Source organism: Vanellus vanellus (genome assembly GCF_965231255.1).
Source record: "Vanellus vanellus genome assembly, chromosome: 2".
NCBI classification, from domain to species: domain Eukaryota; kingdom Metazoa; phylum Chordata; class Aves; order Charadriiformes; family Charadriidae; genus Vanellus; species Vanellus vanellus.
The window spans coordinates 43,265,581-43,292,768 of NC_138906.1; the positions used below are offsets into that span (position 1 = coordinate 43,265,581).

At 39.7% G+C, this 27,188-nt stretch overlaps 1 protein-coding gene across 1 annotated transcript in view; it reads left to right on the top strand.

Moving 5' to 3' along the window:
• LOC309668838 (ubiquitin-conjugating enzyme E2 E1-like) overlaps nucleotides 1-26,900 on the top strand; it is a gene marked incomplete at its 5' end in the record, with an annotated part of 46,757 nt that extends 19,857 nt beyond the window's left edge. The window contains 3 exon segments of the mRNA XM_082479361.1: nucleotides 18,631-18,763; nucleotides 24,866-25,013; nucleotides 26,026-26,900. Of these exon segments, the coding sequence (XP_082335487.1) occupies nucleotides 18,631-18,763; nucleotides 24,866-25,013; nucleotides 26,026-26,123 (379 nt within the window). The 3' untranslated portion in view covers nucleotides 26,124-26,900.
• Between the last annotated feature and the right edge of the window lie 288 nt (nucleotides 26,901-27,188).

Genomic DNA, 27,188 nt, shown 5'->3' on the forward strand with positions numbered 1-27,188 from the left:
TAGCTGTATGGAAAAGGATTATTGTAAGATCAACCTTCCTTTTCTTTAGCATTTAACTTGACTTTCATAAGTTGACAGAATAGGCATTTTCCTAAACTCTGAATGTTACATCACCCAGAAGAAACACACATGGGAAAGTCTCTTAAGTGCAGGCAAGACAGAATCTTAGGATAACGCTGACTTGCCACAGTTAATACCAGTGGTTTAAAGGGTGAGACCAAAATTCTTGTCATGACTGAGAGCAAAAGGTGTTAGCTGGGATCAGTGCTGCAATGTTGTATATTCTTGTTATTGTTTTGTAGCAAAAAATATAGTATCATTCTAGATCTGCCATTAGGGAAGACTATATAAGAGTGTGTGTGTTCTGGACAAATGTCTAAGCAAAGGGGCTGAAGTGGGCTAATTCTCTTTTATCAATCCTGGATGGTCTTTCTGCACTTCTACAGTATTATTAAGGTAGCAGTAGCTATTCATTTTAACTGCCATTGAATGAGTTAGTACAGCTATGGAGGCGTACAGATTTTGTATGTCTATATGCATGTTTACGCACACATGCATGTATACTCAGATTTTATATATGAAATAGTGTGTGTATGATCAGAATTAAATATAATCGTACCTTTATCACCCAAGTTTGTTAAAAGACATATGACATTTTTAGAAAACTCAAATCTGAATGTCATCACACTCAATTAGGACACCTCATTTTGTATTTCACCCACCTGGGTTTCCTTTTTCCATCCAGTCCTTCTGTCAGCAAGTTAGAACTAATTGTGCTCTTGTGCCCTTGGCTAATCATAGCAAACTGGTGGCTTTCCCCCAGTCTTTGCAGAGTTTTGACTTGGAAAAATGAACTTCTTAACTGTGTAAGGACACTTTATTTGTTTCATAAACTGTTTCATTGTTGAAAATATATCTTTAAAAAAAAATCTGATCCAGATGTTGTATATTGTCAACAACAGTTTCTCTGCTCCAGATACTTGTTTGCAAGTCCTCAAAGCTGATCACATATAGTTGGTGCCTCTTCACGTGTAACTAATGTATATTAATTATGCTGGTGTAAAGGTCAAGGATCCCATGATACGGCAAAATGAAGCATTGCGATGTAAGCGTATTTTTCCTCAAGTACAGTGTCATTTCCATTAAACATAAGGACAACCAGATTATTCAAAATGAAGAGGTTGTAGACCTCATTTAAGTAGCATAACAGAAAAGGACTATGATCTTGGACTTCTCAGGTCTGTTGGTTTTGTATTTGTCCTTCTGAATTATTATCTTCTTGTGATTTTCAGTGCCTAGCCTGGGAGAGAGGTTGAGCCAAAGTCATGCAAATATCATACAATCATAGAATAGATTGGGTTGGAAGGGACCTTGAAGATCATTGAGTTCCAACCCCCCTGCTGTGGACAGGGACACTTCCCACTAGACCAGGTTGCTCAAAGCCCCATCCAACCTGCCCTTGGACACTTCCAGGGATGGGGCATCCACAACTTCCCTGGGCAACCTGGTCCAGTGTCTCACCACTCTCACAGTAAAAGATTTCTTCCTAGTATCTAATCTAAATCTACCCTTTTTCAGTTTAAATCTGTAACCCCTCGTCCTGTTGCTACACTTCCTGATAAAGAGTCCTTCCCCAGCTCTCCTGTAGGCCCCCTTTAGGTACTGGAAGGCTGCTATAAGGTGTCCCCGGAGCCTTCTCTTCTCCAGGTTGAACAACCCCAACTCTCTCAGCCTGTCTTCATAGGAGGGGTGCTCCAGCCCTCTGATCATCTTCGCGGCCCTCCTCTGGACGTACTCCAGAAGGTCCATGTCCTTCTTATCTTGGGGGCTCCAGAGCTGGATGCAGTACTCCAGGTGGGGTGTCACAAGAGCAGAGCAGAGGGGGAGAATCACCTCCCTCAACCCGCTGGCCATATTTCTTTTGAATGTCTTTCAAGCATGCTCTATGCATACTTGACAGGTGGCTAAGATTTCATACAGAAACTGCCAGAATTCTGAAGGCAGTTTTTTCCTGCATTCTGTGGTTTTACTTGGATGATTTGATGCTAGTTTGGATGCAGCTAATTGCAGGAGTGTCTCAGTCATTGGAAAGTGAGGGAAGTTGGAATTGGTCTCAGTAAGCCTCAGTGCAGGCTGGTTTTGGATCTGAGGGTGAGTAGCCTTTGTCTTTAGGGATCAATCCTATAGCTGAGGTAATACAAAAGCTCTGTAGTTTCTCTGAATTGTCCTTTTCTGTCCTACAATAACTAAATCAAGCAAGGTTTCCACTGAAATTGTAACACCAATGTCATCAGTCTGTAATCTGGTGAAGTCACTCTGAAGTCTACTCCCACTGCTTTTATAAATTTAATGCCTCTACATAGAGATACCAATTTTATGAAATGTTTTGGTTGAAGTCACACTTGTGTTTGGTGCAGCTTTCACCCAGATAGTGGTATTTATACACAAATACAGAGGTACACCCTTTCTGCAAGTGCCCAGAAATGTCATTACAAACCTGTGGCATCAATCCCTTTTAAGCCATTCATCCATGACCCTGATGATGGCATCTGAGAACTTGCTTACGGTCACAAAGTAAGTTGGAACTGTTGACTGCAACTGCTTATACAATGAAGTTTAAAATAGCATGCTGAGTGTGTGTGATATCAGAGGTTCAGGTGACATTCCATGACAGGTTCTCTTTTGCTTTTTTTATTGTCCCTCTCCCTCACTAGCATCTTCAACTATACATGCTATATTTCATTTTGTTAGAGTTTGTGGTTGTTGGTTTGTTTGTTTTTTCTTCTTCAAATATAGGCATGCCAGCATCGAATAGGGGACCATTTTTTAATGCTTCTAGTAGTTGTTTTCTCATGTTTTCTCATAAACCTCGTGCTCAGAGTTCATAAGTTTGAGGTTTTTTACTTCCTTTACTTGTTCATCTTTCTCCGATTCTCCTAATAGGTAGGCAAGTTTACTCTGTCTGGAAGAACACAGTCAGGATGAAATACTTCAGTCATTTATTTAACTGTTAGCTTCATCCTGCACTGTGTGTAAAGTGTAAAAGAAAATAAATTGGAAACATCTGTTTTCTTTTTCTCATAACAGAAGAACAAAGAGATATGTTCTATTGAAATCAAAGGTGGCAAATATAAGAGTAATAAAAGGAAGGTATTATGTGTGTCTTTCACACATATAATTAGTCTATGGAACTTACTGTCACAGGAAATTATCGAGGCCAAGAACATAACAGAATTTGAAATAGAATTGGGCAGGTATATGGCTATCATGAATGTTCAAAGCCATTCTTATTAATTATGGTGATTTTGGAGCAATATTAAGCCCATGTTCCTAGGCTTAAGCAAGTTTATCTTGAGATGTTTTATCAGAAGAATGTGCTTTTTTGTGTTCCTTCAAATTAAACTTGCCTATAGACTAAAATTTACTTGAATTCTGAGCATTGCATGGAAATCTTTTTTGTCCAATCCCAGCTTGTACATATGTGAGCATTTTTCTCCCTTTCTTCTTCCACATACACATGTACACACCTGTCATATCTCTTTGGGACTGGGTATCCTCCTCACATATTTTCTTTGTCCCTTTCCATGCCACTCTTGCACGTCCCTTTCCATATCAGCTCATCCCAGGAATGACCATTATGCATCATGTCTGATCAGGTTGCACAGGAATGACTGTGGAAATGACCTGCAAAGTGAGCAATACAATTCAAAGACTTATGAATGATTAATACCTACACAGAGCAAGAGCCACAACGTTGATTAAACTTGAGTATGCTGTGATGAGTGAAATCACTATATTTCTGCAAAGGAAGTGATAATGGTAGCAGGCTCTTTACCATGTCTTAGCTTTTTAATAAGTGGCACTTCAAGTTATGGAATTAATTCCACAGAGTGCAAAAATATCAGGAGTGAAGTAATAAATATGTTAAAAGGTTTGACTATTGTAATTGACATTTATGCCTGCAAATCTCGGCAGGCCTTTAAACCAACCAGTTCCTACACTTTGGGGCCAGGGAGAAGAAATATCTTCTTGATGTGCTAAATCATTTTTTTAAACAAACAAACGAACAAAAAACAACAAAGAAACACAAGCAAACAAAAAGCCCAACCAAAAACCATCAAACCCACATCGGTAGTATCAGAAAGAAAAGAAAAAAGTAGTTGAGCAAAAGCATAATAGAAACAATTCGAAATCTCTGGGCATTAGCCAAAATATTCCATGTCTTCAGATTCTCTTCTGGGGAGTTTAGGAAAGGTAACTTGAATGAATCATGTGGCTTTAAAGGGAAGAACCTTAAAATGTCTTCTGTAGAGGAGTTTAGCTCTCTGCAGAGCTGCGTGCATTCCTTTTTAAGGTTCTGCTCTTCTGTAATTATCTAAAAACTACAGTCAGATTAATGACAGAAGCAAAGCTTGTTGCTTGTTTCTAAGATGCTCAGCAGCAGCATTGATTGATAACAAACTCTTAGAGTTTATTCTTCCATAAAGAATAGAGGATGCAGAGGCAACATGGATGGTTTTAAAAGTGTGCTTTGCTGACAGTCAGTGTGAGAATGAGGAATGCCATAATTACTGCCTGGGCTAAGTGTGATGAAGCAAACCCCCAATCAAAGTGCTTTGCAGCAATCTGGCTTTTTCAGTCACTGCTGTTTTTTTCCAGGGTCCCAAAAGAGATTTCTCCTCCCTGCATTGCATATGAAATTGTTCAGCTGAATTTGATGGAAGTTTTGTTGTCTTCAACTAGCCTAGACTGATGCAGAAGTACTGGCTTCTAGAAAGACACTTGACAAATGTGTTTCCTGTCAGGATGGATCTTTAACACCGCATGGTCTGCTGCAAACTTCTTTCTTTGAAAGTAGGGAAGAAACTTAGTCTTTACTGGCCTAGTGCTTATTAAGGGCATACCTATGGTGATGTCTTCCCATTTTGAAAAAGGAAGGGCAGTAGGTTTTTCTGACACGTGAATGAGAAAAGAGCTTAATATAAATACATACAAAGTAAAGTCTGGTCCATCAACTTTTGTGTAATGCTGTCCACTTTATCTTAAAAAGAATATTGGAGAAGTAGGTGGATTTTGGAGAGGAGAGCTGGAAATTATTAAAAAAAAAAAAAAAAAAACCAAAACAACCCAAAAAAACCTGGAGGAGTTTTCATGTGAAGATATAGGGATTATTTCCTTCAGAAGACAGACTGAATATTTATTTTCCTTATTTTTATTCTCTAGAGAAAATAGATGGGAAGCCTATTTTCCTCTGTCTTCTAATACAAGAACAAAGGCATATGGAATGAGAAGTTTAATTTATTTATTTTTTACAGAATGAAATTAGACACAGGGGTTCCATGCTGTATTACGTTGCTGAAGCTAGGAATTTAGCAAGCTTCAAAAAGACTCAGACTTCTGTGGAGGGCAAAACCAGACAGAATCACGGCAGCTTATTTGTAATACTAATTTCAGAAAGGAAACATAGATGCCTGTTTTTGAGGCTCAACCAGTTACTGCTGAGGATGTTGCTAAGGTAGGGGAAGGCTGAAGGCCTGGCGTAACCATCTCTGCCCCATTTGACACTGGAAACCAGTCAGAGACAGGGCATTGGAATAAGTGGACTTCACATCTGAACCAGCTTGGTGATTTCCCATATTTCTTTTGATAAGGTAGTAGAAGAAAAAAGTTCTGTAACAAAATTTGCATTTGACCTGTGATCAAAGTCTTTCCAGTAATACTACTTCTATTAGAGTAGTGGGTGGACTGAGCTTTATTTTAACATTGTTTTATAGGGGAAAATGGTGTTTAGAAAGAAGTCTTTGTAAGTCATGTTGTAAAAATTTTGTGCATTATGAAACACACACATATATATGTGTGTGTGACAAAAGCACCTTTAAGAGTAATTTCCCCAAACTATTTCCCATAATGTTTTTGTGAAATTATCTGTCTCAGAGAATTGAGTCTTAAAGCTGACAAGGGGTGCATACATATTTTGGTGTCTTCCTCCAGTACTTAATCTTAAGGTTGACTTTAATCAAATTTTGTGTGTGGTGTCATTTGGCTTGAAAGTTGCGTCTGTGAGATGTAGTGGTATGTATATTTATACGGAGTGAATTAAAAAATCATTTTAGTATTGGTTAGTTTGCTACTCTGTGAATGATATTGCCATTGGAGTGATTTTTTTGTGTGTGATCTGTTTTGCTTTTCTGTGACAGGCACAAACTCAGCAGAAGAGAACTATTTTCAGTTAGTTTCCCTTAATTGGAAAAAGAGAGTTGTCTCATTAAAATTTTTAATTACAATTGATTAAAAACCCAATATAAAAAAAATATTAAAAGTTTGTTTTAATGATGGGATTGTCAGCTGCCTTTGAAATTTCTCTATTCTTACTCATTTATGAAGAAAACTGTACTCTAAGGGTTTTATTTACTGACCTTTCTGAATTCAGATCGTGGCATAGAAATCTAAATGAAGAAATATCTCTTCATTATTTTATCTTGAAAGTTCAGATAGGATTGCCTAGACTGGCTGAGGAATTTTCTACCATAATGTAAATAGTATAAATATATTTACATTGTAAATGTATTGCTGTTTGAACATCTTTATTTCACTAAAAGGAATATTTGAAATGCCTTTAAGTGAGAAAATCAAAGTGAATGAAGCTGTAGTGACTGGAAACAAGTCATTTTTCTTTGTTCTTACAGTGCTTTTCCCTACCTTCATATCCCAAATCCCTGTGATTTGTAGTTAATGATAGATTTATTTCTCTTCTTATGTTGATGTGTATGTAGAATTACATCAAGCATGGATATTAAGGCTGTCAGTTCTTCCAGGTGTTTTGCCATACTACTGTATGCTGTTGTGCAGGTTTCATATTTGTGCCTAATTATAAGTAACATATTCAGGTTTTCTTCAGAAAATTAATAGTTTAAAATTAGGTGCAAAGGGTACATCTGTCTCTGTGTCAGTTTTAAGGTTTTGTAGGCATGCCTCTTAATTTCTGTTGCCATCTGTATGGAAATGGTTACAGTATAACAACTCTCAAAACATACACAGGAACTCTCTCCTAATCTTGTCAGTCTTACTTTAAGGTGTTACTTTTAACAATGCTCAGGTTGAAAGACTAGAAAATGTAAACTGCTGCCTTTGAAACAGTGCATGTGTCTGTAAGGTGTGCTTTCCTCCTTCTGTCTCTATGAAATGTAATAGAAAATCTCATGCTAGCATTACTAGAAATTAAATTGTTAACACCATCCAATAAAGAAATGTGAATTTTTACTAAATGCCTCTAAAGATCCTTCTCTGAACTTTATGGGTTGTGCAGGAAGTTTGTGGGGAAAATAGGTTGTCTTTTTTTTTTTTTTTTTTTTTTTTTTTTTTAACGAGTAGAAAAGCCTCCAAATCATGGGAACATACCTGAAGTATTATTTAACATCAGTGTTTTCAGCTAATTACAGTGTAAACTTAGCATGATTTTTTTTTTTTCCCCATGACAACAAAAGGCTGAAACTTAATTTTAACTACGAATATCAGTGATCAGCTGAAGGAACAAAATTTCCAAGCCATGAGCGACCAGGGGTGGTGTTGAGGGGGATGCCTGGACTACTTGTGCTCCCTGGCAGTTCCCTTTTACCTGCCTGCTGCGGACTGCTGTCAGCAGAACTTAACTGCCAGCCGTAGATGTTGTTTTTTCCAGCTTATTAAATTGTTGCTAAGTCTTCTCTCTTTGGTGGAAAACGGGGAGGAGCAGACACCCGTGTTGGCTTTTATGTGTGTGAATGTGGTGTGCTTTTTATAAAAGGTGTAAGTGATGTAATGCCCTAAGTTGAAACTCTTATTGCCTGGCACTTCATTGTCTTTAATGTTTCCTTACATTCAAGAGATGCTTCCAGACAAAAATGTCATGAAATTAAGGCATTGGGAAGTTTGAAAGTCAATGATGTGGATTGTTTGGGTTTTTTGGTTTGGTTTGGTTTTTTTTTTTGCTTTGGGGGGAAGTTACTTAACGTCAATTGCCAAATAGGGTTCTGGAGAGAAAAGATAATTTGTGAAGGACTATATCTGCTTCTTCAAGTCAAGGCGTGCAAGCTGGCCCCAAAATTGTGTACAATATTTAAGAGCACTGCTTAGTCCTCTTGTGGCTTCTAATGTGGATTAAATTTAATGTTTCTAATACTTTGAAAACAGAAAAATAAACAAAACTTTAGAAGGCCACCACAAATTCCTACTCAGGCTATCCTTATGTGTGTGAAAATGCTATCAAGAAATCAAAAGCCTATTTTTGTTTTTCAATCCCTTGAAAGATTGTTGTGTGTTTTGTTGTGGTTGGTTGGGTTTTTTCCAAGCTTTTGCCCTCATGTCAGCTTCAGAATAATGTTTATGTAAGAAAATGCTACAATAAATGCTGATTAGCTATTGTGACTGGCTCATGTTTGCAACTGTTATTAATGAGAACAACTTGCAGTGGTATATAAACAATTTTTAGTGACTGTTATGTAGTTGGCTGGCAGCTGTGCTATATTAAAGTGTAGGTAACCTTGTTTTACTTAAAAAAAAAATAATAGTAAACTCGCATCTTGGATCTCAGATAAAATTTCTAGTCTGTGCACGTTAAAGTTTCAAAACTCAAAGGCAATGTTTTCAAATTACTTTTCTGCTAGGCAGCTTTGATAGTTTAGAATTGTGAAAATCAGTAAAGATGGTCTGGGTAGTGCAGCATAACTGATGATATTTTGGTTTTGTTTGAGTGACCAAGTTTTTTTTGGTATTTGGTGGTTTGTTCAATTTTCCTGTTATCACCTATAGTGGAATATGTTAATCCAGTTGCAGTGATCTTGATTTGTTTAGTGAATGTCAAGGAAAGGAAGTTAATGTAAAGAGTTTAATGTAGATAAAGGAGAAGGGGAAGATATCCAGATTAGATTTTTTTTTTTTTCTTTCTAGATTTCATGAATGGTTAAGATACATCCTTCGAAACATAATATATTTTGATTATCAACATAATGTTATTGGTATCAGCATTGGTATGCTGATGGGAAGCAGTAGAATGATGTGAAGCCAAGATCATGGGATGACCTGGTTCTCTAGTTAAGTAATCTTGACTCTACCTATCCTTAATCTAATGGGAAAGAGACACTGTTGGTATTGATTAGCTGATGGATTTGTTTTAATTTGTAGCATGTTTTTAGGGCAAGTTTGTTGGTAGATAGGTAGGTGGTAGGACAGGAGGATCAGTTTTGGAGCATGTTGTACATGTGCAGATTTTTTTTCTGTAGGTTATGTTCTCTTGATAACTTAAAGTTGCATATAAACTAGCAATCCTCAAATACTGCATCATCTGTTCTGAGTACAGACTTTAAACCGAATTTCTGTAGTTCAGTGCAAGAGAGATAGTAGTATATCTCTAGTCTGGCAATGCATTGTCTGTCCTCTTTAAAATAGCCCTTTTCCTCACCATGGAAGTAAGAACGGTACTTGAGGAGACAGTTGGGTGAAGCCACAAGAACCATGTCCTTATTAGTTGGAAAAAGTTTGAGTCTTGTCTGCTTTCAATTTTCAGCATAGCAGGGGCTTCTTGCCAAGTATTGCACATCATCTTTAACTTTCTGGGGCCAGTTTTTCCTTTTCCAACCTGGTTTGTAGCTGCTGTTGCCCTTTTGATCTAAGTTATCTAGCATATGCATTTCTTGATCTACAGAATCACTAGTTATAATGAAATCAGTAAGGCAAACTGATGATAATAAAGTCTAAGTTAACCAGTCCACTATGTTATCTCAGTGCTGGATAGGTAATCTCACAAAATAAGTGCAATACCTGCCCGCCCCCCCCGCCCCAACCAGGGCAAGTGACTATTGAAGAGACAGAAGCCTCCAGATCACATTGGTCCAAACTTAGAAGTTTTACAATTGATTTACTACAGGGTACATAAATATCTATGATGTGCTGGACTTTTTTATCCATTTATTGAGACCACTTTTCGTATTCCCACACTGATACAGACAGGACAGGAGATGGGCATGGAGGACAGAAACACAGATGTTGGTCCCAGCTTGAGTCTGGAATGGCAGGTCAATTGTGTTGGATTTCCATTTTCTCTAGTGGATGAAATAGGGGAGAGCCCTCTAATCATTTTAATGTAGCATAGTTTGGGCTGCTTATGGGGGGGAATGAGGCGTTATTGAACTGTTTTGTTGTCAGAGGGGATAGTTTCTTTTCCATTTGTGAAGAACCTATCATGTGCAAATAAATACCGGGAGGAAGTCGTGCTTTTGTTTTCTCTTGAGGGGTATGCCACATTTGAGATTAGTGACGCAAGAAACTTCATATTTATTAATAGTAGTGATTCTCTTTTATTGTCTTTAAATACAGAACTGTCAATTTGATGCTGGGGAACCACCCAAAGAGTATGTTTACTTTATGAAAGCATTAAAATTACAGAAACAAATAGGTTTACTGGTTATTTCTATACTGACTTCGAAAAACCAATTGGAACATGAGGATGCCTGGACCAAATGGTGTAGCTGCAAAAATGCAGCATTTGTGAAACTGCCTAGTTTTGCTTACCAATTGTAGATTACACATCTATGCCATAAATACTAAATTTGGAAATGAGGACTGATGATGTGAAGGAATTTCTGTCACCATGTTGGCAGCTAATGGTCCGGTTGACAAATGGCAGGAAGGAAATGGATGTAAAAATAACACAAGGTTAAGTTGGCAGAGCACAGTTTCTACCATCACATCTTCTTGTCATTTTAAATAAGCCGTTGCTAATTGTTAGGCAGGTCAGATTCTCTTCTACTCTTTCCCAGTTTGTTTTATTGTTTCTTGTGCAGATTGTTATTTAATGGGAGATGCAAGGTCAAATATAAGCTAGTACATTTTAATTTATTTAATTTTTGGTCATGGTGTCAAGCTGTAACTATGAGGAGAAAAAGAAATCAGATTTGCATATAAAGATAGTAATTTCATTGACTACTTAAAAGTCTGACATTTTCTGTATTTCCGTACTGTATGTACTAAAGCCACAGACTTGCAGAAACAGTCAGCCTCTCTGTAGTCATGCTGGATACAGAAAATGTTCCTACACGTAGTGGGACAAACTTCCAGTGCTTTGAGGTGGAGAAGGCTAGGAAGAAGCCACTGCAAAGAAAACCAGAAGCCCTTGAGAGCTGAGCAGGCTGGGTTTATTTTCAATTTTGGAACCAATGCTAAAGGGATTAGTTTCTCTTGAACCTTTTTATGAGGACTTGCTCCTAAATTGAAGTGATTATTGTTAAACTAAATAGAGCTACAGCACACTCCTGAGAATATCGTAAGTCTCCTTCTGACCTCCCCGTTAACTGAGATATTATTTTAAATCTTTGAAGCCTGGTTTGAAAATCAAACTCTGCAGTGAAACTATTCAAGAGAGTTGGCCTTTTCACCAAGTAGTTAAGTAGTAACTTCACAGTAATATTTTGCAGAGACAGAAGTATTTCAGGTGAAGGTCCTAAGTTTGCAAGTACTCCTGGGCATTTCTCTTCCTGTTGTAATTGAAAATTCGAGTGAGATCTTGGCAACGATAAGGCTCTTAGTTGTTGTGTGATCTTGTTGCCAAGTATTTTTTCTATAAACTGGAAAACTAAGTCTTTTTTTTTTTTTTTCTTCCCACAAAGAAATCCCCCTGAAACAGTTTTCCTTGAAGTCTCATAAATCCCCGCATAACACCTTATCAGCTCCATTATCAGAGCTATTTAGTTATTTAGTTCCCTTTTTAACCTCGTAAGAATATAATTCACTGCACCGTTTATCCTTCAGTTTAAGCTTTGTGCAATTTATGTACAATTTTTCAAACCTCCTCTCCCCAGTTTTACATTAGTCTGATACTTAAGGGAAAAGCTTTCCCAGATGCTAAAACAGAAATTTTGTGCATGCTCTTCTCGGTTAGAAATGTGGTGGGATTTGTAAAGTACTTACCCCTGTGCAATAATATTGTGACTGCCATTTTAAATTTAAGACAGAAAATACAGAACCATCAATGAGTTACAAGAAAAATAATAATATTTACTGCTTTGTACTTGAAAACCATGTCCCTGAACATGCATTATAAGAAGAATTAAATTCTGTTTTCGCAATTTGCTAGTTGGGATTGCTGTAACAATATAATGTTCCATCTTTGCTCACTTACCTCTCCTTTCCCTCCTTTGCTGCTTTCTCATGTTTTAATTAAAGCCAGCTGCAACTTTTCTCTTGCTGTCTTTTCCCTGTGCCTCTCACTTTGCTTGTAGGCATTTCACCTATGGTCAATCCATCATTTTTAGCTGATGTTAACAGAGAAGCAGCTTGGCTGTGTATAATGACAGTGGGCAAAAAATATCACTCTGATTCACGTAGTCATGTTGGTAATTCAGTATGTTACCTTTTACTTTCCACAGTTCCCCAGGAGGGGTTTTGTTGTGTTGTGATGTATTTTTCTTTCTTTTCCTTTCATTTCCATTCTTTGACTAAAAAGAGGAGGCAAAAAAGTTATATCTCGCTTTTAAACTACTTGACCAAAAAATGGCAATTAAATGGATGGCCCGGGGTATCCTTTTAACTACTCCTATCTTGTGTGGTTGAATTTCTTCCTAATAACTGTGTAACATTTTAATGCTTATTTTATAATTGAAAAACCTATGTAAACTGTGTACACGAGCCTTTGGATTGCTTTATAGCATGCTTAGCATAGTGAGGTCCTGACTGTGAATGGAGTGTCTTGGTCCTATAGTAATAAAAATAATAATAATACATTTCGGTAGCTAAAGCATATGCAGAAGGTGACAATTTATTTCTAAAATTAGAGCTATGCATTAATACAAAGTTTTTAAAGTGATATCCTAGCCAAAGGATTAGCTGCTTTTTTTGTTGGTTAGTTTTAACTCTGTTCTTGGACATTCCCATTTTTAACACAGCTTGCTTAAAGACCTGTAGAGCAAAACCTCTTTGAATGAAGGATTTTATAAGTGTATGTTTTTTCAATGGCGAAGCTAGATGAGCTGTCCTGCTTCTTTGTAGATCCTGCACCTGCCTCCCCCAGTGATCTAGGACTTCTGGGGTACTTTTGCAATTTCCGTGCCAGATTCAGCCTAAGAATGTAGGTGAACAAGCTGAGTGTGGACCCACTTGGTGGACTACCAGAAAAGAAAGCATGTTTACCCTGAGGTCAGGAATGGGGTGGATTAGGAGGGAAGATCAAAGTGCACCAGAACTTCATGTGAGAATGATATGCTGCCTTCCTGCCAGTCAAAAATGCTAATGCATTTTGGGCTTGCATCTTTTAAAAAGAAAAGAAAATAATTTAAAAAAAAAAAAGGAAAATAAAAAAGGGAGGGGGGAAGACAGGGAATAAGAAACCTTCTAATATTCAACTAAATATTTCCTAAAGCTGCCTAGTAAGGTGATGTGTACATGACCGAGATGCAATAACATGTTCAGTCATTCACTGTTTCTTACTACAAAATAAAACAACAACAACAAAAATGATGTTGCTGTCAGCACAGCTTTACGTTGGAGATCATGAGATTCTTTGCCACCTTGGAATTCCCTTGTGCTGTTAGTATGTTGTTTGCTTTCTGATTTGAGTTATGTCCCTTGGAAAAGGTCATGTCTGCAGTGTTTTTGGAAATTATATTTATTTTCCACAAGTGTGCAACTTCAAAACCACTTAGCTACTTACATCAGACTCTTCTTGTTCAGGGCAAAATGGCCTCAAAAATAACATCTAGGGATATGGAGTAGTTGGACTATGAGTTCATGGTATTTTACTTGTGGCTTTAACTGAAACATATTGTAGTTTTTCATTAACTGCTATTTACTTCAGCATACCATGAAATTGCCTTTCTTCTCATAACCCTGACAGGTAGCTGTCTCTGGCATTTTTCAACTAGTCTGCTAAATTAGTTAGCTTTTAAAAGGCCTATGTGCTGCTTTGGTATATCAGGGCATTAACCTAGTGTCTGTAGCGTTGACTGACTTTGATTCATCTATCACTGCAGTGATCTGCTATTGCATATTTGCTATATCTCAAAGAAGAGGAACTGAAGTATTCACCAGGTTGTATTTTCACTAGAGGCAATGCTTATGTTATCATTTGGTCAACTCCTAGAAAGGACCAGGTAGTTTCCAAATGTACTAGCAAATTGACGAAAACACGGGGCTCTTTCTGAGTCATTCTCCTGGAAAGTACCAGCAGTGTGTTGCCAGGGATTTTTGTACATTAGCTATATGTGGTGAACACCACAAAATCTTGCCTTCCCTCCGTGGCATAGGCATACTTTGAGTGATTTGCCCAGGGATGTCTGGGTAGAGGAGGGAGCTGAGCTTGTGTGTGTGAAATGTCAGGGTAGTGTCATGTAAAGCAGGACTGGCTTAATACGAAAAAACCACAGGGTGGCTCTTAGGCCCCTCACTACAAGAAAGACATTGAGGTGCTAGAGCATATCCAAAGAGCAGCAAGGAAGCTGGTGAGGGGTCTAGAGCACAAGTCTGATGAGGAATGGCTGAGGGAACTGGGAATGTTTAGCCTGGAGAAAAGGAGACTGAAGGGGAGACCTTATCGCTCTCTACAGCTACCTGAGAGGAAGTTGTAGCGAGGTGGGGGTTGGTCTCTTCTCCCAAGTAACAAGTGATAGGACAAGAGGAAATGGCCTCAAGTTGCACCAGGGGAGGTTTAGATTGGGTATTAGGTAAAATTTCTTCCCCAAAAGGGTTGTCAAGCATTGGAACAGGCTGCCCAGAGAAGTGATTGTGTTGCCAGCCCAGAGAAGTGATTGAGTCACCATCCCTGGAGGTATTTAAAAGACGTGTAGATGTGGTGCTTAGGGACATGGTTTAGTGGTAGATTTAGTGGTAGATTTGGCAGTGCTAGGTTAATGGTTGGACTTGATGATCTTAAAGGTCTTTTCGAACCTCAACAATTCTACAATTCTTGCAGACTATCTGCCATTTCAGCCTTTTCAATATATGAAAAAGTGTGTGTGTGTGCGCTCCACGGACACTTAATCTCCAAGGCAGAGTCCTATGTTTGCAATTGCTTGGTACTGCAAGGCATCTGAGTACGCAGCTGATCTACCTAGGCATCAGTCTGCTCCCCAGCCTCTGCTGCAGGCATTTCTAATTTACCTGTTTGGTTTTTAAGTTGAGAAAGAACATGGCACCTGCCAGCAAAGGGAGGCAGAGCAAGATGTGATTTTACCAAAGCAACACAAGGCTGGCTGGGACTTGGCCCAGGCAGAACTTTGAGTTTGGTCTCACCTGTGCCGAGATTTTCTCTCTGCCTTGCATTTACCAGGAGTATTCAGACAGCTGCTTCTAGACTTGGAAAGTTAAATAGTCCTTGAACAAAAACCACCTTGGCGCTGGGCAGTTCCCTAAGGGCATTAATGTCGTAACAGCTGTCCAGAGGATAAGCCAGCAGCAACTTGGGAATGACCAGGAACAGTTGTTATGGTGGGGACAACCCATCTTCACTGAGTTTATCACTGTTTTTCCAGGGAAGAGAGATCTCAGTTGCACTGCTGTGTAACACATGCTGCCTGCTATGATAATCATGGGTTGGGATTTTTTCAGTTTTCTTTTGGATGTCATCTTTCGCTCTGTTTTACTGGTCTTTCTCTCATTTCTTTCTTTGGAAGGTAAGAGGTTGTGGGCTATTGAGTTCAATACATAAAGCTGTTGCTCATACTCTTTTCTGGCAGTGGAAACAATTTCTATTTAATTGTTTAAAATTGTCTTCCCAGTGGTCATACGTTGGACAGCTTTAAACTGTTGTGTTAGTAGATCTAGACACTTAATTTGAGCAGTGGTGACACACATCAGGCAAGGTGGCAGCTGTGTTTGCGAGCCCTGCATCTGTGCATCAGTGAATTTCTTTTTGAAGCAGATAATTGGAAGGATTTTAAACAAAGAATGTAATCTTTAACCTTTGACAGTTTTTATATCTCCACCAAAAGTTAATGCTGCTGCACTTATGCTGTGGTCCAGTATCGTCACTTTCCTATTAAGCACTAGGTCGTCTTGAGCTGCTTGATATTACCTAATCCTAATTTAAATCCAAGCAATATTGCGCTCTGAAGCTGACTTGCATCTTCCTCTTTCAGTCTTTCTTTTACAAGCAATCAATGTTAATATGTAAAAATTGGACATCTACAGCTATTTCACTCTGTTAATTGAATTATGAAAAGCTTAAAAGGTAGTCTTAGTACATCACTGTTAAAGCCTACTGATGTCTTACAAAGATGTTGCACTCTTTTAATACAGATGCCTAGCAGTATATTACTTGCATGCAGTGATAGCTCTAATTGGAAACCTAATAGGATGCAAGAGATTTCTAAGACTATTACGAATAATAATATATTACTTTTTAAATCTGTGGGATTTTTTTATTGACAGTCCTTCGGGTTGAAGCTGGAAATAAAATGCAAAATGTTGAAATATTTCTCGTTGGTTCAGAGGGCTCTATTCAGTGCTAATCTCACATCACATTTCTTGAGTGCTGAAGTGCTCCCAGTTGGAAGTTCTCATGATATAAATTCCAACAGTAAATCGGTACTAACAAAGCTCAAGTACCTGTTCGGTTCAGTAGCTCCATCTTTAGGGGAGGGAGGGGAGGATGATCGCTGGTGCAACTTGCAGTAATGACGGTGTGTCAGTAGGTTGCTAATATGTACATAAAGAAGTGATTCCTTGGAGCTGTGGCTAAGGGTGCCCCAGGGAGTCCTTTTCAGAAGGTTTTCACTGTTAAGCTGATGTCTTTCAAGAGGTAGAGCTTCCTGTCGAAATACAGCGCTCTTCCAGTCTAATGCACAAGTGGTAGCTGGAGAGTACTGAGTGCCCAAATATATAGACCTGCACAGGACAGGGACAAGTCATTAAGGTGGAGCAGGATGCCAGGAGTGTTCAGAATGGAATGGCTTTTACTTTAATTTAGTACCGATCTTGCACTGTGCAGGGTTTTGTGTTCTGAGGAGAGAAACTTTTCCCTAGTGGCTGGTGCATCACTTTGCAGAGACCCTGTCTCCCTTTACTGCTTTCTTACATGCTTTCCTTCCCCTGGAAGCATGCTTTTAGTCATAGCTTCGCTAGTGTTGAACTATTTAGCACCAGCATATTGTGAACCTTTATTTTTAGTTTAATCTAAAAATAAAATTTTATGTTTGATAACAGAACTCCCTTTCTGTCCCCTGATTCCCCTGCTGTCAAGAACATGTTCACCAGTACTGCAAAGAGCAGGGGTAAAAAGCATGTCTCTGATCCCTGTTGTTACATTGAGAATTTGTGTTTCTGAAGTTGTATTTATATTTGTAACACTGTTACTAACACCTAGCAATTACTCTGGTTCCCGTCACATTAATCAAATGCATGTTGTCATGCATATATTGAATTTATTCTATTGTCTTCCCTCTCAAGTAATACTGCTCCATGATTGTTATAATATGAAAAGAGCCATTTTATTTTAATCTTTCTGTCTTATATTAGCCTTGTTAAAAGAATGGGGAAAGAAGAGCAAGGCTGGTTTTCATTGTTTGAGGGATGTTAAAATCCAGCCCCTTACAGAACAAGGGGGAAGAAAAGATTTCTGAAGTCATAGCACATCCACGATGGAAAAAGCTGTGTCAGCACCTCCCTTTATGCAAAGGGAGTTTTCAGCTCTGGCATCTTACTGATAAAATACTACCATACCAGCACAGAAAGAAAGAGGTAGCAATGGAGTCCTAAACCATTAATGGCTTTATAGGTTGAGCTGTACTTAGAAATACTCAGTGACATATGGCACGCTACAGACTACAAGTGTCTGAGGATCTCAGTAAAACTAATTTTCAACAAGCAGACATTCGTGTTCTCTAATACCTTTAGTTTGTACTGCTCTGGTGAGCTGCTGGCAGGTTGAGGAGAATCTAGAATTAGACAAAACTGGTTTGAGAAAGCACTGTTTTAATTTGACACAGGGATTTTGATTCCCATTACAAAAGCAGTTCCACAATACAAATAATATCAATGGGATGAGTTCACATGGCCTCATTTTAGAAATCAGTGTAGCAAAATTATATGAGTGTAGAAAATGTTGACATTTAAGAGTATCATCATGTATTTGGCTTCATTCAATTATACAATGAGGCTTGGACTAGCAATAATACAGGAATATATTTTAATTTTAAAGAGCACACAAGATTAATAAAATCAACACAAGTCCTTTATTTAGTATGGTCTTTGTGGTGCGGTTCTATTAAGGCTGAGCTAGAGCAGCTATTTCTGAAATATAGTAGGAAATTGTTCTTTGAAACTTAACTTTTCTGTTGTGTTGAGATTGTGTAGCATGTTTAGGAGTAGTTCTGGGCAATGCTGCTCTTGTAAATGTCAGGAAAGAGAAACTGAAAGCTATACCCCACTTCTAGTTTCTCAGCTTTGCTAAGCAGTGTGGAACACTGGGAAGTCCAGGTAAGATTTCTGAGATTTTGGAAGCATTTCATCTACTTTTAATCCTTGTCTTTACTCCAGGTGGTATACGAAGTGTAACACTGAAAACTTTCTTCCATATCATACTTGAAGAATGTAAGAGGTCGTATTTACTTGAACTGTGGTAATATTCCTGAACCTTTTTTTTTTTTTTTTTTTTAATTTTGATCTCAGCGCTGGCCCCAAAGGTGATAACATCTATGAATGGAGATCAACCATTCTGGGACCTCCAGGTTCGGTCTATGAGGGAGGTGTTTTCTTCCTTGACATCACATTTACACCAGAATATCCTTTCAAGCCTCCAAAGGTAAGAGACCTGTAGCTGACATCTTAAGTCACCAACGCTCAACAGCACGTCAAGTAGCAAGCGGTGTTAACGGAATGCACCCATTTGAAAGGCACTGTTTTTGAGAACAAGCTTAAGCTCATTTCAGACATTATGATGGTTTCTGTTAGCTAATGTTAATGGCTTTTCCAATTCACTTGCTCGCTATTTTAAGGTTTGTTTTCTTTTTCTCTGATTCTGTTTATAAGAAGTCCTAAGCAATTAGCAGGAGCATCAGGACAGGACTGAGAAACTGAAAAGTAAATAAACTTGGGGAGAGGAGGAAGGATATAAATACTTGTTTCTCAGAGCACACAGTTACCATAAGAGTAATGGTTGTGTGTGTTTTGGCCACTAAAGTAGTATTTAATTTTTCAGTTTTGTTGGGTACTTGTGTTGTTCACCTACTTGTACAGTAACAAACTTTTTCTGTAGGTGTGTTTTATATTTGTGAAGCTCTTATATTCCAGTGTTGTGTTCCAATGCTACAAGGCAAATAGCAGTGCACATGGATGCTGTCTCGTGGTTCACATACTTGGCCAGAGGAAGAGGGTTGGGTTACAAGTAGAGGTGGTTGTGTATACCCTTCATGTTTGCCTTGTATCTGAAAGCATTTATGTACATGTTTAACTTCCTACTTAAAAGTAGTTGCACTGATGACAAACACCAATGACTGCCCCATCTTCAGACTTTGGTCTAGTTTACAGTAGAAAGGACTTGCTGCCATAATTGAGGCCGTCTATCCATCTCTGCAGAGACTATGCTAATTGGTCATACAAGCTAAATTAATAGGAGCTTCCCAAATAAAGGAAACTCTTCTTGCTAGCATAACTTCAGGGTTTCTGGTAGTATCAACAGGACCTTAAATTCTACCCCTAAGCTAGGGCTCCACTTTACCAGCAGCATGGTCTGCCTTGGGACCTCTCTTGTGATTTCCTGCTGACGTGTGTGTCAATCCCTCTTTGGAGGTTCTCTGGCAGCACAGATGGTTCTCTTGTGTCTTGTGTTAGAGTTTAATTCAGTTCAGAATATTAGTTTGTATTGGATAACTTATTGTCCAGCCAACTATGTGCATTATCTTATGTCATGACCCCAGTAAGTATTTAAAGAGGGAGCTTTTACCTTCCCGTGTGTGATTTGCTACACCTTTGCTTTCTCTGCTACAGGTCAGAAGCATTTATGGTCCCAGGCTTCTCCAGCCTGATGCCTTACAAGACCATATTATAACTATCAGTGGTATCGGGACAGCCCTATATGCCCAGTTTCCTGACACAGAAACAAAGATACAGTTTTGTTGTTCCAACTCAGCCCTGCTTTCTGCTCTACACCTCTGACCGGGATCTCTTTGCCTTTATCTTTGGGTCTACACCCAAACCCAGATGAAAAGAGTGGGATTTTTAAAAAAAAAAAAAAAAAAAAGAAGCAGGCCTTAAAAGACAGTTTAGTGGAGATTCACTGTAAAATGTAAATGCAGAGTTGCATTTAAATGGAGTCTTTCATCTAGCAGAGTCCAAGTTGGTTTACAAACCATATATATGTATGGAAATAAAATACATACAGCTCCAGTCACAGTGGGATGGGTTATAGGAGAAAGCATAGCAATGCTCTAATAGAACATACTTGTGCTACTTGAGTACTTCAGGTTTAAATGAAGAACCTTTATTTTGCTGGGAACCAAAGACTCTTACAGCGGCTCCTGTGTTAACGTCTATGCTAGTGTTAATCAATGATAATGTGGAAAATATAATTATCATATTGCTCCTGCTTTGTTCCCACTAATTTGTTGATTTCAGGTTGCCCAACTGCTTGCAGTGACTGCTAAATATTGTTTCTGGGTCATGTGGAAGTGGTGGGACTAATGTAATTACCATAGCCTTCCTACACTTGTCTTTTAGTTCAAGAAATAAAGAAACAGCTAGCTGAAACAAAACCCAGTGTATCATTTTGATGATAAGCAGTAGAGTGGTTGAAGGTCCTTTCAAAAGCCTTGATCTCTGAAAAGATTAAGCTGTCTAGAGTGAAAGGACTAGTTTCCCATGAATCTTCCTTGTTAAGCCTTGTAAGAGCAGTGGAAGAAAACCTCTACTGCCTCTTTGAATCCTCTGTAATCCTTATGAGGACAGTCCCTGCTGTGGGCTGCCCCGTGGTGAAGTGCCTATAGCAGAACACGTTTCATAACTTGGAAATGAAATGTCATTAAAGGATTTACCTTCTTAAATAAAGTAAGGTGAAACTGGTCATCCTGGTGTGCTTCCAAGCCCTTAGAAATATGAGTGAGAGAAGGTGTTAAGGCATAGCCAGTATTGACAAATGCCATGTGGTTGATGAGCATCCTAGAGATGTGTGGTGAAGGACATACAGGTGCAGCCTCTGAGGAGTGGGTCTATCTCCAGCTGAGGGTTTGATTCAGTATGTTGGAGCAAACTTCAGCAGGGAGGGTGTTGCTATAGGAGACCCAGAGGGCTGTGCTGGAAGTGGTATTAACGGATTTCTGGAAGGATATAAAGAGGGACTGCACTACTGTACTTAAGGCTGGAGAAATTAAAGGTCTTAAAATGTGACTTGGAAATGCATTGCACAGTACAAAGAAATTCAGTGGGAGAAGTCTGATACAGGGACAGATACTCTCTCTCCTGTCCTAAATGTGTATAATGGGGTTCTTTTGCATTTTTTGAGAATCCATGCAGTTTTTATATTTTCTCATTTTGTGTGGTATTCTGGTTTTGCCTTTGTTTCAGATAGCGATTGTCAGGCACATGCTGGGTGGGCCTGGATTCAGAAGAATCCAATAAACAAGTATAATTAGAATTTAAGAGTTCAGTATTTAGTCCTCAAGATTATTGTTATCCTTTTGTACTATTACAATAGACGTTTTCCCAAGAGTTACATCATAGTTGGGTTAGATTTCATTTATTGAGGTGAAAACAGTAGCTTGTGTTGACCTGGTGTGTGCTTTGATCATTTGTATTAATAACCTCTAACCACTTCCTTCCCCCCACTCCCATTTTGCTCCTTGTGTAAATTAACCTCTGCTATCACTTCATGGTAAGGTTGAGATTAGCTTCTTTTATGTCTTTTCAAAAACTGTGCTTACTTCTGTGTAGTTACTGCATTAGTGTAATCTCAGGTGGGACGTTTCCAAAGGATTGTTCAGTTACACTCTATTTTTCTGCTATTCCACACGCTGTTCTCTTGACCCTGAATACATTGTACTACCTCTTGGTTCTGGTCTGAATCTGCTCGGGTTATGTGATTTATTTTTTTTCTCACTCTTTAAGGTGTAATGAACACTTACTTTAAATATTTTTGTTTGTTTTTAAGTGGGCCTCTAATTCCTGCCCTTCTCCCAGCTTCATTTGGGTTCCCTGCATGGCTGGCTTTTATATCATCAGCAAAAATTGTAAATGGCAAACAGCTGGACTACATGTGTCTTAACACCATCCCAGTTCTGACTTGCTGCTTAAGTGAAAACAAATTTAGATTATTCCCACAGTGCTCTGGTTAGGTAGAGCTCCTCTAACTGGAGAAAACTGCTTTTAGTGCCATGGAATATAACCCTTGAGGATTATATCTTAAGGTTTCTTAAGGAACCAGACTGTTCTGCAAATATGTGGGAGTCTTCTTTCTTTCTCTCTTTCCCCTCCTTCATGAATAATAATTAAAAAATAAGTCTTATTAAAGGCAAACAGGATTCATGCATTATTATCAGTTATTAGTCAACTGGACTGAGAGACTGCCTACAGGATATTTAGCTTTTGTGCTCAGAATCAGGATTAACAACCTTCCGTCTTTAAAATTAGAACTCTTGACCTCTCTGTTAATTTGGTCGTTATTGTATCAACTTGGAAATACTCCACGCTTCCCCTTTTGGAAGTGTTTAATCTGTTAAAATTATTACCTCACCTACATCTAGAAACCTTCTTGGAAGGAGACCAAATCTGCAGGTCGAATAGAGAAATACTGAGCAAGCGGTAGGGCTGGGCTGAGGGCTGCTCGGGAACCCCGAGGCAGAGCCATTGCCGGCAACTGCACATGCCACAAACTTCTGTTTTGCCCTAAACAGGTATGGGTTGGGGCAGGTACCGCAGAGTCAGATCTGCCCTCTGCTCAGGCTGATGTACGTGGACTTCCACATGACTGTAGGGAGTCATTGCTGCTTTTCCTCTGAGGATTAGATGATCTGGGAAACAAAGGTCGTTTTGGTTTCTTACCTGCTATACCTCTAAGGTTCCCTAGGTAGCAAGTAGCAGCGGTTCTTAGTTTTGGAGTTGCAGCTTGTTGCAGAAGGTGTGGGAGGGGAACACGTCTGCGCTGTCTTGCAGACATTTTGTTATTCCCACCCATAATGGGCAAAAGTGAAGGGATTTGGGCTTTGGGGTTTTTTTTGTTTGTTTGTTTGCTTCCTGTTTTAATCTAAAATCCAAGCTGCCTACAAGGAACCAAGTAGGTCTCCCCAAGCATGCAGTGTGGGTGTCTCCTGTGTGACAAGTAACTGCAGTTGTGAGTCTGGGACCAAAAATAGCTGGTGTGCTCTGTACATCGGGAGCATTCTTGGGAATACTGCACGGATGCCGTGCACAGGGACATGCCACGCACTGGGGTTTTGTAGCTGTGTCACCCCACCCCGTGCCTGCTCCCCAAGCCTGCGAGGCTTGGTCACAGGCAAAATTTTTGCATCTGAAAGAGGGTAAGAAAAATGAGGGTTGGCTGGCAAGTTTTATGTGTGGGCTGGTCTAATCTCAAGAGAAAGCACTAGTGTGTTCTTGTCGTACCACACACTTACCGAGCATGTTTCACAAATACCCCTGTGACCTATAAACAGACAATAAAATTTGTGGGTGTGGAGAGCTGACAAATTCTGAGGATTTAGGGCATGAACCCGCCAACCTTTATTCACACAGATAATCCTAATTCATGCGAGTTCCACCGAATTTGTTGTCGCTGTTCATCCAGTGAGTCAGAGTAAGGCCTTTCTGCAGGTCACATTGTATTCTTCTGAAAATGGCTCGTGGTGCTTTTGTTTCCCTTTCGGGTAACTTCTGTGGCAAGCTGCCCGGCTCAGTCACATCTCCCAAATTTGAAAATAATAAAATCCAACTGCCTCCTCAGCACTGGGAAGTGACGGGAGCCGCAATTCCAAGCACCCTGGCCTGTCTGGGGGATTTTACAAGTCCTTGGGAGCCCAGTGGGACAAAAACGCTGGTGTTAAAGCCCCAGACCCCTTTGCTGCTGTGAGCAAAAAGACAAAAGGTAATAAATGAAAATAATTAAAAAAAAATAAAATTAAAACACCACAAGCTGGGTTTCACAGTGACGGTGAGCACCCAGGGTTGGAAAGTTGGTGGTTGTTGTGCAGGGGGATGGCACAGGGGTTGCCAGCCACGAGCCTGTGCTGAGGCTGCAGTGATTCACCCCGGGGTTCCGGTAAGGCACCCACGTCCTACGTTTCGGTTCCCTCTCCTTCGGACGGGAAACCTGTGCTGGCACCTGTCACGGCGTGTTTAACACCACTCAGGTCTACTCGGAGGGGCTGGAAACGGTACTGCCAGCCACGCGCTCGTGACACTTCTATTTGTTTTTTTGTTTTGTTTAAAATCAGTCCCTTATTGATTTGCCTCCAGCATCAAAGATGTATTGATGTATCTGGTTTTGTTTGGGTTTTTTGGTTTGGTTTTTTTTTGTTTGTTTTTTTTTTTTTTTTTTTACCCTGGAACTACCGGTGAGAAATGGCTTTTTAGTGCAAGGCGGCTGCGGTCGGCCGAGGTGGGGGTGTCGGGCTCCCGCCCCTCCTCTCCGGGGAGCCGGACGGTTCCCGAGGCGACGGAGCGGGGACACGGTGGGTGTGCTCCCGCCAGCGACCGCGAGAGGGCGGCGGCGGCCCGGGGAGCCCGCCCGGCCCGGCCCCGGCTGGGTCAGGCACCCCGCCGGCCTTCGTTGCCCTCTTCCCCGCTGGCGTGCGGTGGGCTCTTTTCCTTTCCCTTCAGTTCTCGCTGCCTGGCACGTCGCTGTCGCGGCTGAGGTCGCGTATTACCGCATTATGTGCGTTATTGCCGCAGCGCACCGGCTAATAGCTGTTTCTTGCAGGTAACGTTTCGGACGAGAATCTACCACTGTAATATTAACAGCCAAGGCGTCATCTGCCTGGACATTTTAAAAGACAACTGGAGCCCAGCATTAACTATTTCTAAAGTTCTCCTCTCCATCTGCTCCCTCCTCACAGACTGCAACCCGGGTAAGTCCCTGCCTGGCCACGCAGGCCACCTGCTGCCTTGCACCCTGCCTGGCACCCAAATAACATGGGCCTCATCTCATCCTGTTGGCTTTGGCCAGCATGGCTCCGGCCTCCAGCGTAGCACATTTCCCTCTCCAGGGCAGCTGGAGAGGGGCTGGGGGTAGTGGTGGTGATACACCCTACCTGCCTGCTGTTCACCGCTCCTCAGGCTTACCCACGAGGAAAGCGGCGGTCCTCCTCCTGCACATGAAAATTCCTTCCCCTTCCAAACGAACTCTGGTTTTGGCTAAGGGTTCAGCACTCTTCGCTGGTCTGTAGCACTGTAGTCGTTGAATAGCAGAGCTAGAAGATCCACAAATGGAGTTCTGAAAATACAGGGGTTAGCCTTCTACTTTCCATCATTCATTTAAAACCAGGGACCAACTGTGCCACCAGTAATCCTCGCTGCTTTTCTAGCCCGCCTGTTGTCCACACCAGTTAAGAGGAATACGTCTTGGTTTGCAAAGTCAATTTTACAGGTTGTATTTCTATATATGTCTAAAGATCAGAGAAACACTAGAGTTTATGCTATATTACGTATAAGAAAAATAGACTTGTTGGAAAACTAAAACCTCCCCTTGTGACCTGATCTTTCCTAGAAGGCAGATTTATATCGATACAAGTAAACTTAGCAATGAGTGTGTCCCAGGCACTTTTAGAAGTGCTACAATAAACTCAAGCGCATGAATTGGTAGAAGTCATCACTAATGCAGAATATGACTATTGGATGGTCTTTTAAACTCCTTAAAAATTTTAATTGGCATTTCACTCTTTATTAGGTAATAGATTAGTATGTCACCAAAAACACACACAATCAATGAAGATACAGACCATCAATTCTGTACATTTTGATTGTCACAATGTACCTTACCTGTGTGACTCCCTTGTATTAAATTCACACTTCAGCTTGGGTTTTTACGTTTTTATTCAGTAACTTGTCAGAAGTAAGCAGTTTGCTTTCTTTTCTTTTCAGCTGACCCCCTGGTTGGAAGTATTGCCACTCAGTATATGACTAACAGAGCAGAGCATGACAGAATGGCCAGACAATGGACCAAAAGATACGCTACATAAACTGGATTTTCGTCAAACTCTTACATTATTTGTCTGTGATGGAAAGAGCTGCTTATGATTTTGAAGGGGTGGGGGGAGGGAGGGTGCTGGTAAAGAGTAGGGTATTTCTATAACAGATTTTATTCAGTCTTTTATTTCTTAAGGTTTTGTTGTTGTAACTTAAGGTATCTTGCTACAGTAGACAGCTAGGATTGGGAATAGCATATTTTAAGACTGTAATTAGTTCAGCAATATTAGCTCACATATAGTACAGAGAAGAATGTAAACTTCTTAGACTTCTTTGGTTTTCAGTTTGCTTGCAATATGTAAAAGATTAAAACAGCTTAATTTTGTACAGGTACATATGTTGACCTTTATGTAAAAGTCCATTCAAGACTCTACACACTGTTTTTGCTTTTTGTTTTGGGTTTGGGGGTTTATTTTGTTCTAGGTTGGGTTTCTTGTTTTGTTTTGGGTTGGTTTTTTTTGTAAAAAGATGTCGGCTTTGTTTTCCCCTATGGAGGGCACATTGGTATTTAACAAATCCTTTTTAAAGACTGTCATCTCATGATCTGTGATACGGAGAGGGGGATATATGGCCTCATATATGAAATGAGAAGTAGTTAATGTATTATTTTATAAGCCAATCTATCTTTGTGAAAAGAATAAAGGTTTTAATCAGGACTTGCGGCAACCTGTAGTGAAATACCTTAAGCTGTTTAACTGTAAGGCGTGGAATAGGAGTCACTCAGTGGATTGGTTGTATGTTGTGGGCTACTTAAGTCTGCATTTGTTACTGTGCTAATAAAAATATGTTTAAAAAAAAGAAGAAGAAAAGATTTCTGCTTAGTGCCTTGCTTTGTCATTTTGCCAGAATAGTGTCTGCCAGTACACTTTGAGGTTTACCATATGGATAAGGACAAGGGAATCTGCAGGTGAGTGCACTGACAGCTGCTATTTTGGGAAGATACTTCTAGACAAGTTACAGTGAATGACAGCTAAGACTTTTTCAACTGTTTACTGTGTAAGCGTTGCACAGGCTGGTACGGCCCGTGAGGAGGTAACCTGCTGCAGAGTCCATGCTAG